We start from the raw sequence: 15,168 nt of genomic DNA on the forward strand, positions 1-15,168 counted from the left end.
GGTATTTCTCAAGTCCATTCATCCTTAGGAATACATCTCACACGAATGCATCATGCGCATTATGGTGAATTTTTTTTAAACATTGATATTTGAGGGGAGGGAACATTGGCCACGACCTATGGTCTCTCCTGCCTCTCCCACCTCAAGACAGAGCTCTCCAGGGGCCCGGGTGCCCTTCTTGATGCCCACAGCACGTGGCGGGGTGCACAGCCCAGAGAAAGGGCTCGGAGAGTCTTGTGTGGAATTTGAATTAAACAGGCAAGTAAAGGTTGAACTCTCACTCTTACCAACAATAATTGTGAGCTCTCTTCACTCGGCTTTTCTTAACTTCAAGTCAAAACTCCCCATCTGGGAAACTGGGAAAGTCATTATACAGAGCAGGGCCGTGGTTACAGCGTTCCGAAAACACAAAGGGCAGTACAACTCCACCTAAGCCCAGGTACATTTGAGAAACTTTGATTCTAGGATGCAGGAGACCAGCTCCCTATCCTTTCATTTAGGAAGAGAAACAGAACAGAACTTGCACCAAGAAAGATGCTGGCAGGGCCGCGGCCTGGCAGACTGTGACGGAGCAGCCCCAGATTTCGTGGACGTGGCTCCCAAAGGCCCCAAGTGCCAGCAGCGAGCCGTCAGCGACTCCAAGTTACTCCAGAAGCTGTGCTCGCAGATAAGGGAGCTCTTATCAGGAAGCGCGTGTGTGCCCAGCACTGTTTATTTTGGCAGAGTGGCTCCCTCTCTCCTCACTAATTAAATGAGGCTGATGAGTCCACAGCCGCCGGGAGATCAGAGGAAAGTGCGCAATCTCCGGGCCCTTCTTTCCTCTGCTCCCCAGGCTTGGCCTCCCTTGGCATTTTCTCATTAATGTGGGGAGTAGATTTCACCCACATCGCGGCCCAGCAGGGGAGCTCGGGAAGAGCGTCAGATTCCCAATCAGCGTTTTACTTCGTGCCCCTCTGTCAGCAAGAGGATCTTCACTTCTCCTCAGACGTCAGCAACGGCTGCCCCACGGTCCCCTCACCGGCTGAGAGTCCCCTGTCCCAGTCCTCGTACTGCCCCCAGAAGAGCCTTCACCCCGTATTCTAACGTGGCCTCTAGAACCTAAGGCTAAACACCCCGTAACACTCAACCTCGAATCCACCGTAGGGAACGCTCTCAGTGACTCCACGGTACCACTGTGAAAGCAAAGGCAATCAACAAGCCCATAGCTGATCGCCTATCTTCTAAACTGATAAATCGTGTTGAACGATTGACCAAAGGACCCATGTAATATCATGAGGCACTATTCCGTTAATGGGTTGATAACTTGGGAAGAACTCTGTGTGCGTGTATGCGTGCGTGTGTGTACCTACGACCCAGGTCTTGCTTCAGATCTTCTAATTCAAAACTCAACCTTTATATTCTTAATTGCTTCATTTTAGCACTAGGCTCAACTAAAGGGCACACTGCAAGAAACTCAAATGCTGTGCCACATTTAATTTAAAAGGATGGATTTCCCCAAAACTTTCTTCAAGCTAGTTCGTAGGTTAAAAATAGCTAGGGTCAGATTCTGATCTAAAATAACCAGAGAGTGGGGTTACCCATGACATGTGTCCATGGATTCCTCATAAACACCTATCAGAAAATAGGCATTACCCCAGCTGGGAATTTCCCACCTTCTTGTTGATGTTAAGAATCATTCTATTGTTGTAAAATAATCTGATAGAACCAGCACACATTGGCAGCTCCCCGCATTCATAGTATTTCCTACCTGGTTCTGTAAAGTGTCTTCATACGCACGGTCTCCTCCAGACGGAGTCCATCATTTCCTCTCTCGGCTCTTAACCTGGGGCTAAAATCCTTTATTTACAGTGTCTGCCTCTCCTGCAAAGCTTTGGCTCAAGAGTGCTTCACTCTAACCACGCACCTGAGTTTCAACAAAACTCTTTATCAAAATGGAATAAATCATCTCCTTTGATCCTTGCAACAGGCCTGGGGGGTGGGCAGATGAGGAGGCTGGAGCTGGGAGGGGTGAGTAGCTGCTAAAGGTGCGACATAGGTAAGTGACAGAGGACAAAGGCACGTGGTGCTAAATCTCATCTCATGTCACCACCCATGCACCTGATTTCACTTAGTACTTAGCTGGTCAGTTGCCCTGAAACCTCAAAATTAATTTTCACTCTGATGTGTTTTATGTCTCCACATACGTTGTCATTTCTCTGAGGGCAGAAGATGTTACATTAATAACACACAGTGTCCATTTGAGTTGATCTTGACACAGTTTGGATTCCTTACTCATTACAAGGAATATGAAAAATCATATTTAATCACATCAACATAAACCTTCATTTGTAATTTAGGAAAATTGTCCTGTGCCACTAAGAGAAATAACCATGGGGACCCACAGGGAGTGAGACCCGTACCTCCTATTCCTGGCCTTCAGGCCACCAACCCCTGGGACTTTTCTCCCTCACTTTGTGTTTCTGAGACTATCGGCTTCCAAGCTGGAGACCAACATGAGCCTAAGGCTGGTAGTTCAACATTCCAGCTTCTTCTCTGGAAATCCTTATTCCACCCCCAAAATCCACCCCAAGACTATAGACTCAATCTCCCCATGATTCCCAGTCCTGGGAAAAGAAGTTCCAAGCTCAGATGGAGCCACTCCAGCATGAAAGTCACTGTCACTGAAGCAACCTGCCACCTGTTACTTTCACTACTGAACTTGGAGCTTCTGATGGGAGATTAAGTAAAGTTCCATCAGTAATCCCAATCATCAGAATGAGCCTTTGGTTCAGTGATTGATGTATTCCAAGGCAACATTCATTATCGTCCTTGTAGTATTTTGATTTTGATCCCCAACTATGTGCTTTGCTTCTACCAAATTCCTATCATGATCCACTTGATTGACTTAGATTTTCCAACCCAGCACCCAACATTCACATATGTGGTTTAGTACATAGGAAGTGTTTCTTACGTATTTCACATATGCTTATTCTGCCTTTTCCCACTAGGTGGTGAATCATGAGAAGGCAGGGGGTGTGGGCTGCCTCCTTTTTTCTTTTGCATCTCCTTTACAACGCCCAACTTTGTGGAGAATGAGTGTTCAAGACAGGCTGTTTACTCAGGGTATATGCCAAGAGTGGGATTGCTGGATCGTATGGTGGCTCTATTTTCAGTTTTTTAAGGAACCTCCACACTGTTCTCCATAGTGGCTGCACCCATTTACATTCCCACCAACAGTGCAAGAGGGTCCCCTTTTCTCCACACCCTCTCCAGCATTTATTGTTTGTAGACTTTTTGATGATGGCCATTCTGACTGGTGTGAGGTGATACCTCATTGTAGTTTTAATTTGCATTTCTCTAGCAATTAGTGATGTTGAGCAGCTTTTCATGTGCCTCTTGGACATCTGTATGTCTCCTTTGGAGAAATGTCTATTTAGGTCTTCCACCCATTTTTAGATTGGGTTGTTTGTTTTTTTGATATTGAGCTGCATGAGCTGTCTGTATATTTTGGAGATTAATCCCTTGTCAGTTGCTTCGTTTACAAATATTTTCTCCCATTCTGAGAGTTGTCTTTTTGTCTCGTTTAGAGTTTTCTTTGCTGTGCAAAAGCTTTTAAGTTTAATTAGGTCCCATTTGTTTATTTTTGTCTTTATTTTCATTACTCTAGGAGGTGGGTCAAAAAAGATCTTGCTGTGGTGTATGTCAAAGAGTATTCTTCCCATGTTTTCTCTAAGAGTTTTATAGTGTCTGGCCTTACATTTAGGTCTTTAATCCATTTTGAGTTTATTTTTGTGTATGGTGTTAGGGAGTGTTCTAATTTCACTCTTCTACATGTAGCTGTCCAGTTTTCCCAGTGCCACTTATTGAAGAGGCTGTCTTTTCTCCATTGTATATCCTTGCCTCCTTTGTCATAGATGTGTGGGTTTATCTCTTGGCTTTCTATCCTGTTCTATTGATTTATATTTCTGTTTTGGTGCCAGATTTTAAAAAGACACATGCATCCCAGTGTTGATTGCAGCACTATTTACAATAGCCAGGACATGGAAGCAACCTAAATGTCCATCGACAGATGAATGAATAAAGAAGATGTGGCATATATATACAATGGAATATTACTCAGCCATAAAAAAGAACAAAACTGGGTCATTTGTAGAGACGTGGATGGACCTAGAGTCTGTCATATAGAGTGAAGTAAGTCAGAAAGAGAAAAACAAATATCGTATATTAACGCATATATGTGGAATCTAGAAAAATGGTACAGATGAAACTATTTGCAGGGCAGGAATAGAGACACAGACATAGAGAACGGACGTGTGGACACGGTGGGGGGTGGGGAAATGGGGGTGGGATGAATTGGGAGATTGGGATTGACATATATACACTACCATGTGTAAAACAGATAGCTAGTGGGAACCTGCTGTATAGCACAGGGAGCTCAGCTCGGTGCTCTGTGACGACCTAGATGGGTGGGATGGGGGTGGGAGGGAGGTCCAAAAGGGAGGGGATATATGTATACATGTAGCTGATTCACTTCATTGTACAGCAGAAACTAACACAATATTGTAAAGCAACTATACCCCAATTAAAAAAAAAAAGAAAGGCTGTTTAACTAGGTTATTTTCTAGAATTTGGTAGAACTTAAACAGAGATAAGAATGTGCCTTACATGTTCCATAGAACAGAAGAAAGAAACACCCATCCAAATTCTATCACTGTTCTAAGGCTTCATTTCTTTAAGAGCATGGACATAAAGTATACACAGAACAACTCTCTTGTCAGTAGCCACGAGACTGCACCCTTAAAATGTACCCAGAACAATCAACAAAAGAAATCAAGACTCCAGTCATTACATTCTGAGTTGCACCAGGATTCAGGATGGGCAAGTAAAAATGTATCATTGGGCTTTAAAATTAAACAGGAATCCCACTCAAACAGGTTTGAGAACTAACGTAATAGCCATTGAAATGTAAATTCTTGTTTCCACAGTGCAATCCTTCCAAGCTACATTTCCTCTTTAATAAAACTGTTGCTGGAGGCTGCATCTGCCCAGTGTCATGTGTGCAGACATTCCGTCCATGAAGGGCACACAATCAAGAAAGCACTGATAACAGAAGTCTGCACCTGGAACATTCTTATATGTCTGAGATTAAAATATGCAACCCATTCTGCCAACTCTGTTTCCATACTTGTGTACTTCTTTCCTGCGTGAGCATCATCATCCCGTCAGGCTACATCTCAAAACTGGAAACACCTGAAACTCATCACTCAAGTTTTGAATCTAATTCTCTACCATTCACTCAGTTTTCATTGTGGGTTACAGGCAGCATTACGTGGCTATGAAGGATTAGTCACTAGATTAAATATACTCTATAGTAAATAAACACTCAACACCTTTAGCAAAAGGAACAAGAAATTCATTTTAACCTCATTTTGGCCAATAGCTTCCTAACCGTCCTCTATTTTTCTTCGAGTGATCCACAAGGACCAGACACATTTGCATAACCCATAGCAGGTCAGCGGCAGAACCCAGAACCTGAACTTGGCACCCTGCCCAGTGTGTGTCTACACCACGAGACAATAATAAATCAGGCAAAACGACAGACACCATGACACTTGCTTAGTCCTGTCCTTGACGACTGCAGAAGTCGGGCTTTCCTTCCCATTCCTCAGCCATTTTTTCCTAATTTTATTCTAGCCTGTCTATTAGCAAACAACCGATCTGGGAACATGTCATGATCGTGGTTGTGAAAACTCTGGAGTGTTAAGGAACTGCTGGTGTTTTGATAATTGTTGGTATGGCGTGTTTGGGCATACCGCATAATTTCCTTCATAAACATCCCAATGTGAACTTAATTAAGTTCTGGTGAGAAGCAACAACACTCTCAAGAAACAGATTATTAAGAAAACTGCAACCAACTTGGTTCTTGGCTCTCGCAAAATTGAGATTTAGATTACTATAAATATACTCAATTACGCATACTGCCAAATACTGTATTTCAGTGTTTGTCCATAAAACGTAATTTGAAATGCATGTAGGATGATACAGCCCCTTCTGTAAAAGGAAGTTATTATCTGTGATAAAAAGTGGTTGTTGACATTGGAAATGCAGACGCATGGATCTAGACGGGAAATTTAATAAAAAGAAAACAACTGTAGCAGGGAAACGGGGGTGGGGGGGGGCGGTTAATGACATGGCAAAGCCAAGCCAGACGTGATTGCAAATATCTGCCTGCAGGCAAAACCTGGACTCCTACCTTTCAGATGCACCATCAGCAGCCAGGAGAAGCAAAACACAGCCCCCGATTCAGAAAAGGAAAACGGACTGTTCAATGCATCACCGCTCGCTGTGCAGGACTCCCGCGAGCAGAGGAGCGCATTCGTTAATTCCTCAGCACCGCTTCTTCCGGGGTCTAATGTTAATTGCCTGTAGATTTCCACGTCGCCAGCCTTCCCCATCCAGAGTCCTCAGCAGGCCCCACCCAGTAGTCTGATGAACTGGCTTTAATTATATTCCCCAAACAGTTGCAAAGATCTGAGACCACGCCGTAGGAACTGTATTTCGACATGTTTTACTAGGCTCAGATAATCTGTTAAATGTTAGCTTATTTAAATAAAACCCACTGGAAAGTTCTCCACTCTCCACACCCATGCAGTTTTCCTCCTGGAAATTATTATCACGGATCTCCAGGACCCTGAGCGACTCCAAGCATACCTTCCAATCCTCACCAAAGCAAGTTATCACAGTGGACACAGCCCCTGGTCGGTGCCATTTGGGGCTAATGTTTTTCGTATTTCCTTTAAGACAAATGTGGTTTTCAGCTAGTGTTTTACCGCAGGCTGTCAGTGGCACTACTTTTTCCTTAGTGTCCAAAATAATTCCATGCCTATGCAAATAACTGAAAATTCATAGATTCTTCCAAAAGGGGTTTGTGAGGCTCCAGTTTAAATTTATCACTGGATTCCAAGCATTTAGTAGAGTTTGGCTTTTAGGTTAGGGATTCTTTCTAAGACCCAGAAAGGATATACTAAAAGCATCATAAAAGTCAGGTTTTCTGAGATATTTTAGTACAAGCACAACCCTCTCAAGACGGAAGGTTTTGATAGTTGTCCAACCTTCAGCCTAAGTTAGCAAACCACACAACAATAGTGCCCTTCTGGGTTTGTGAATTCCTATCGCTCAGGACAACCTGTAATCTTGAGTATTGCAGAGCCCCTGTCTTTTCCTTCTCTTCCCAAGTAAATTGCTGGAAGACTCCAATTATAGTGGAACTAATGAGCATGAAGCTTGTGGGTGGTGTGGAAACACTTGGTCCTGCATCAAACCCTCAAAAATTCCAGAAAGAAGGCAGCACCCAAGGGTGTGCACAGGACATTGTTGAAAAGGACAGACCTTGCGATCCAAAATGATTGGTTAAATTTTCTGAATCTGTATGTCCAACAGCACAGAAATGTTCTAATAACATGATGCTTAACAAGAATCATACATTTCTCAAGTCTTGCCATGAATGTATTTGAAAACAACAGTAGCCACATTAATAGAAATCAGATCTGGAAAGATCTACCCAGGTTGTTGTATGGGTATCCAGGTTAGGGAATTTAAGAAAGTTTAGTAGACCTTGAAACAAAGTCTTCTAAGCAATGCACCCAATTGCTAGTTGAGACCAATAGCGTTAGGGGCAGGGGGGAGGTCCTGTGTTGAAATTCTCAGTCCTAGGGGCCGTTTTCAGCCTCTGGGTGGAAATCCAGAGCTGGATCTTTGGCTCTGTAACTGCCTCCCTGCTGACATGGGCTGGCACTCCCACAAAGCGAGCACATTGTGGGACCAGCTGGTTAAATTTTGGCCAAATAGTAACCTTAGAGTGGGCACTTTTGGAACCTGGGTATGAACACATAACCATTTCTTTTCAAGGTTTCAAAACTGTAGGATATTGAATAAACAGGTATTTAAGATTAGAAAAAAAGCAGGGGCTTCCCTGGTGGTGCAGTGGTTGAGAATCTGCCTGCCAATGCAGGAGACACGGGTTCGAGCCCTGGTCTGGGAAGATCCCACATGCCGCGGAGCAACTGGGCCCGTGAGCCACAATTACTGAGCCCGCGGGTCTGGACCCTGAGCTCCGCAACAAGAGAGGCCGCGATAATGAGAGGCCCGCGCACCGCGATGAAGAGTGGCCCCCGCTTGCCACAACTAGAGAAAGCCCTCGCACAGAAATGAAGACCCAACACAGCCAAAAATAAATAAATAAATAAATAAATAAATAAATAAGATGCCATTACTTTAAAAAAAAAAGAAAAAGAAAAGAAGCAGATCTGAACGTGACCCTCAACTTCAAAGATATTTAATAAGCCCATTTGTGATAATGCTGTGCTGGTTGTGATACGAAACAAGATGGTCATGCAGAGATACTAGTCTTCCATTTTAATTCTAATTATTTGCAACTTTTCTTCCTGCAACAAGAATACATAAACATGATATAAAATGTTGAACATTGCCGTCACCCCTACTCTTAGCACATAGGTAACCAGTGTCAGGATTCTGGTGTATGTCATTCGTTCCTTTATTTCTTTATTACTCATTTATTTATTTAGCACCAATTAAAGGTCAGGGACTATATATATCCTTTCTATTCTTTATCTATACATAAATATGTATATTTTTAAAACATGGAATTATATTCTACATAGGACTTTAACCTCATTTGTACTAAATAATATATCAAGAACTTTTTATTTCATCATCTACTTTACACCATATTAATAGTGATATACTATCCATTAAATTATAGATGGACCATAGCTTATTTAAACAAACCATGATTGTCAAGTATATGCCTTTTACGTAATTACATAAAGTACTGTATTAAATGGAAATTTGTACACACATCTTAATGGTTTTATGATCATAAGTTCTATAGGTAGACCTACTACATCAAAGAATACATTTTTTAGGACTTTCCAAACTTATTGTAGAACTAGCCACCGCTTACATTTTGCATTCCCACAAACAATATGTGATTTCTCATACTCTTCCAATGATACTTTTTCAAATGTTGTCAATTTGCTACGTAAAAATTCACATTGTTTCGAATAGCAGTGTTTTTAATTACTAGGGAAATTGAACTTTTTCTCATTTGGCTAGCTTGTTGCTGCACTCAACAATAAAAGATATTTACTGAATGCCTACGATGATACAGACCAGTTCTAGGCACTGGGAAAGATAAATGCTTTGCAAATCATGAAAAGAATAATAAAATACCAGGAGATATAACATGAAGAAAACAAGACATGGAAAGGACAGTCATTTCAAGTGCTATAGTATGGAGAGGAAATTGGACCAGATGCATTTTTTTTCTTCTTGTAATCTCTGTTTTTTTAACTTTTTGTTTTTTATGTATACAATATACAAAAGAATACATATAACATATATGTACACTTTAAAGAATGATAATTTTAAAAATAAATGCATCAAATGCCCACATACCCATCACCCAGCTTAAGAAACAAATACGACTGATTATCCTGATGCCCTAGGAATGCCACCACCTTCCCTTCCTTCCTTCTAAGAGGTAACTCCTGAGTTTTATATAAATCACTCCTTGATTTTCTTGCTAAATCTTCCAGATGTGAGGGCATCCCTGAATAACACACTGCTGAGTTTTGCCTGGTTTTGAACTGTGTATAAGTTCTTCCACACTTCAGTATTTTGTTTGTTTTGTTCTGTTTTGGCTTTTGCCTACACTCTGTGTTTGACCTGATCTGTGTTGAGTATGGATTCATCATTTCCATGGATCTAAAGTCTTCCATTACTTAACACACCCCATATGCTCATCCCTCATACTATCAGTGGACATGGAGATTTAGGACGTTTTCTTTTCAGTTATCACAGGCAACGTTGCTGTGAATCATCCTATACGTGTCTCCCAGTTAAAAAGTGGAAGAGTTCCTTGAGGAGATCTCTTAGATCCAACCACATGACATGGTCATTTCTGAAAGTCAAAAGTGGTCGAGTGATTGCTTTCCAGGATATGTATGCACTTGACCTAATTCCTAATAAGTTGTTTTCTAAAATGGTTTCACCGGCTTGCACAGGTGCAGCGGTGTGTGAAAGTTCCTTTGGTTCCATGCTCCTGCCAACGCTTGCTGTGGTGAGACTTTTTAATTTGGGCCAATCTGGAGGGTGGGACATTGCCGATTGTCCCAATAACTAACAAGGCTGAGCATTTTCCATGTTCATTAGTTACCCAGACTTCTTCTGTGTCTGACCTATTCATATTTTTTGCCTCTTTTTTCATTGGAGTGTTTATAGTTTCCTTATTAATTTGTAAATGTTTGTACATACCTTCAGAATACTAATCCTTTGTCAGTTATGTGTTGAAATATCCCAGATCATGGCTTGCTTTTCCACTGTCTCACTGATGTCTTTTGAAGGACAGAGGGTCTTAATTTTATTGTGGTTGAATTTATCCATTTTTCCTTTATGGTTTGTGTCCTTTGTACTTGTTCAGGAATCCTGCTCTAGTCCCAGAGTCATAAAGATATCCTTCTATATTCCCTTCTAAGTATATTAAAATATTGTCTTTCACGTTTTAGATTTCTAATCCACCTTGCCCCTGGCTTCAGAACTGTCATTTGAATACAGACCATTAGACAGCTTTTATGATTTTTGCACGTGCATAACCAACCACAGCACCACTTTTTAAAAAATGTTTTTGTTGGAGTACAGTTACTTTACAATATTGTGTTAGTTTATACTGTACAGCAAAGTGAATCAGCTATGCATATACATATATCCCCTCTTTTTTTGATTTCCTTCTCATTTAGGTCACCACAGAGCACTGAGTAGAGCTCCCTGTGCTATACAGTAGGTTCTCATTAGTTATCTATTTTATACAGAGTATCAATAGTGTATATATGTCAATCCCAATCTCCTAATTCATCCCACCCTCCCGCTTCCCCCTTGACATCCATACTTTTGTTCTCTACGTCTGTGTCTCTATTTCTGTTTTGTAAATAAGATCGTCTATACCAATTTTTTCAGATTCCACATATATGCATTAATACACGATAACAGCACCACTTTTTGAATGACTCATCGTTTCCACACTGACCTGCAATTGTGAGCTCTGCCATTTATGGGATTTCTGTTTGATGGGCCTCTTTCTGGGCTCTCTATTCTATTCCTTTGGTCTCACGGTGCTAATAGACCGTGTCTTTATTGCTAAAACCTTATAAGAAGACCTGATATCTTGTAGAGTATATGTTCTGCCTGGTTCTTCTCAAGACTGTCTTGCTTATTCGATTTACTCTTCCATTAAAATTTAGAATCCGCTAATCACGTCCTGCAAAAAACTATCCTGTTGGAATTTTTATTAAAATTGCTTTCAATCTCTCATCACATCGTGGAGAATTGACATTTTTATGATGTCTTTCTACCATGAATATGGCTCTTTCTTCATTTGTTTAGTTCCCCTTATTATAGTTGAATACAGTTGTACGTGTCTACGTAAAGGACCTGCATGGCATTGGTAGATGTGTGCTGGCCATCCTCTCCTGGCCCCCGAGTGTGCCCTCCGCCGTTCCCGTCATGCCCTGCATCCAGGAGATGAACTCCATGGACTCTACATCCAGGAGTCCCTGCGTCCAGCCTCCCAGGAGGGTCGGAAATAGGAAGCAATGGCGAGGAGAGCAGAGGACAGGAAGAGAGTAAGATGGGGTGTTGTGCCCCGCCCCCTCCCCTTCAGGCAGCCAGGCCGCAGGGCTGTGCTCTTCTCCTGAAACAAAGCTCACCTCCCACTTTCAGAAGTTGCCTAGAGCTGCAACTCCCTCTCCAGGTTGTGGTATCCACGCCCCACTCTCACCCCACAGACTGAGGGGCCTCAGTGTTACTTACCTGGGGGTGACCGTCTTTGTTGGCTTCCCTTCACCCTGACTACATCTTTCTAGTCATCAAACTCTACGTTGAGGATACTACCAGTTTCCTGTAGAGATCCCAACTGGATACAACTGTGTGTGTGTGTATGTGTATGTGTGTGTGTGTGTGCGTGTGTGTGTGTGATTTCTCATAATTTGTAGATTCTTTTGCTTTTTCTATATGGAAAAAATCATATCATCTGCAAATAGTGATGCTTTGATTTTTCCTTTTCACCCCTTGCACTTTGCTTGTTTGACTGAGCTGGCTTATACTCCACAGCAACGTTCATTAGCAGGGGTAAGAGTAGCCGCAGCCCTTGTCTCATCCCTAATGTTCAAGGCATTGCTTTTCATAGCTTTCCACTAAAAAGTTATTTGCTGTAAATAAAGGAAGTTCCACCCTAAACTTAGCTTGCTAAGGTTTTATCATGCATGGTTGATGAATTTCGTGAAGTGTTTATCTGAATCTATGGTGATCACAAGATTTTCCTCCTTTAAACTATAAATATGATGATTTACATAATACATTTTATGATAGAAAGTCGATCATTCCAGAAATAAATGCTATTTGATCCTTGCTGGCCCTAGTTATCGAATAGTTTACTTAGGATTCTTGCCTCTAGATTCACGGCCAAATTGGTCCATGATTTTCCTTCTACTTTTAGAATCAAGGTTGTATTAGTCTTGTGGGTGATAAGTGTTCTCTCTTTTTCTACTCTTTGAAAAGAGTTTGTCTAAAGCTGGAACTATCTGTTCCTTGAAAATAGAGTATAAACAACCTATAAAAACTTCTGGAACTGGTATTTATTTTGTGGAAAGATTTTTAACTACTGGCTCAAATTCTTTCAAAATTATAGGATCCTTCAGGTGTTTATTACTTCTTCAGTCGGCTTTAATAATTTACACTTCTCTAGGAATTTTTCAACTTCACAGACGTTTTTAAGTATTTGACATCAACTTGATCATCATATTCCTTAAATTTTAATCTCTGCTGCATCAGTACTTATGACCTTAATTCATCCTGATACTGTTTGTGACTTCTCTTTTTTTCTTGACCGGTCAGAAGTTTGTCATTTTAAGCAAATTTGACCTTGATAATTTTGTGGTTTTCTTTTTTATTTAATTTATTTCTACTCTTATTTCTTTTCTTTTTTCTACTATTTTTGGACCTATTCAGTTATTTCTTTTTTTCTGTCTTCCTAAAATGGACACATAGCTAATTTCTTGTCAGCCTTTCTTCTTTTCTAACATAAGCATTTAAAGCTACAAATGTCACTCTAAAATATACTTTAGCCATGCTTGCCAAGTTTTTATAGCTAGTATTCCTGTGCTCATTATCATTCAACTTTAACTACTTTCAATTTCCGTAATGATTTCTTCTTTGAGCCATAGGTCCTTTTTTGTTGTTAATTTCCAAGTATATGAGGTTTCCTTTAAGTTTATCTTTTTGTTGTTAATTTCTAGTTCATTTGTATTGTGGCTAGGGACTTGGAAATTTGTAAGCTTGGTTTATGACTATTAAGAAATAAATTTTTAAATGAGTCCATGTGTGCTTAAAAAGAATGTGTAATTTCCAGTAGCCAGGTGCAGCTGATACATATACATGTATGAACACATACGAGCAGATATACATATGTGTGTATGTTTATGTCTCGGTAGGTAAATACAGTATTGTGCTGTTCAAATCACCTATGTCCTTGGTGATGTTTTTACTGGATCTATCAATTACTGAGAGGCATATTTTAAAACATGTCAAACATCTCCTGAAAACAGTCAGTTTTGGCTTTATATATGATTAGGTGCCTACAAATTTAGAATCAGAGCTTCTTTTTGGACTGAAACTTCTACCAGTGTGTTGAAACTCTCTAATAAATTATTTTGCCCTTAAGCCTAGTTTTTCCTGATCTGGTCCTATCCACCTGATCACTGAGGACTCCAGCGTACTGACCTAGTTAAGTAATAAAATGAACTCAAAGCCATCTGTCAGGCAGACAGAATCTATAGCTTGATCACAATCTCCGCCAAATTTGAAAGGTGAAATGCTACTTTTTTTTTCAGCTTTCCCCTTATCTCCATGCTCTGTAATTTGCTTTTATTTTTTATTCACTCTCCATTACGTAAGTGCCTCTTAGATGAAGTCGTTCGGGACAGGCTAATCATTGGCCAGCTTGAGACGCAAAATAAACTTCTCGGGGCCACATGTGGTTCTCTGACCTTGGTTAAAACACTACCAAAAAGCCTTTTTCACTCAACATATTTTCAAGCCAATTAAAGACACAGAAACATAAAAAGTTCTCCAAGATGTCAACAAGACAGATCATGTGGGGTTCTTTCCATTCCGTGATCTTGAAAATCACGTCCACCTGAGCTTGGGGGGACACTTGTCCCAGTGGACAGATGCACCCACTGCAGTCTCTTCCTCAAGGTATGAACTGTAATGCTCTTGGAGCTGGGGAAGAAACCAAGACAGAAAGATAATGATCCCTGAGCAGAAACTGACTTGCTGGCCACGTGTGGTAAAACAGAAATTGGCCTTTGGGGTCTAGGTTGAGGGTGACTATTAGCTTGGGTCACCTCCTCATAAGAGGGGGGAGGAAGAAGAGGAAAATAAGAAGAAGAAGGACATTTGCTAAAGCAAAGAAATGTAAGTCAAACTCATTTCAGCTCCTTTTGGAAGTTTTCCCCCAGGATGTCTGCTTTTCTCCACCATGCATCCCTCACCCACATACATGTGTGTAGGTGGTCCTCCTTATCATCTAAGGCTTTCAGGATGTGTTTCTTCCTCTGTAACGAGGCTTCCTGCCCCTCCCTCTAAATTAGGCTCCCACTCCCCACTCGGGGTCACATCAACTTCCTTTACTGTCTTCATGGCACTTCTAAAACTATCCTGTTCATTCATTTTTTTATTAGATTATTTGTCTCACCGACTAGGAGACACTCCATGTGATTGGGGACCTCTCTTTATCGCAGAGCCTGCCTTTCGTAGTCGCTAAATAAATCATTGTTCAAACAGCCGATGAATGGATGGATGAATCCAGCCAGCCAGCCAACTGACTGCCTTAATGGACAGACACCCAGTCGTAATAGCTTTTGGAGAGGAAAGGAACTATAGTCCCACTGTTGTTTTGGTTTTTCTTCTTCATCCTCGAACAAAACCGTGAGGTTATCACCTAGAAAAGCAGAACCAAGAGAATCTATCCCGTCAGTCTAGTCCGTTGAAGAAGCATCTTGTCCCTCCTTTGAAAAACGGTGATTTTAAGGAGAAACATTAACACTCTTGCTT

The 15,168-nt window shown here is 41.1% G+C and overlaps 1 protein-coding gene across 12 annotated transcripts in view; it reads right to left on the reverse strand.

The window, feature by feature from the left end:
* LOC309654641 (uncharacterized protein) overlaps window positions 1-14,963 on the reverse strand; it is a 179,541-nt gene extending 164,578 nt beyond the window's left edge. For 11 of the 12 annotated variants that reach the window (XM_082448977.1, XM_082448975.1, XM_082448971.1 and 8 more), the window contains exon 1: window positions 6,233-14,963. In XM_082448977.1, coding sequence (XP_082305103.1) covers window positions 6,233-6,434 — 202 coding nt within the window. In that variant the 5' untranslated portion in view covers window positions 6,435-14,963. The remainder of the gene's footprint in view (window positions 1-6,232) is intronic. The other variant, XR_014260361.1, reaches the window with a different exon arrangement.
* Window positions 14,964-15,168: the final 205 nt, after the last annotated feature.

Source organism: Balaenoptera physalus (assembly GCF_965194825.1).
Source record: "Balaenoptera physalus genome assembly, chromosome: 2".
Taxonomy (NCBI): Eukaryota; Metazoa; Chordata; class Mammalia; order Artiodactyla; family Balaenopteridae; genus Balaenoptera; species Balaenoptera physalus.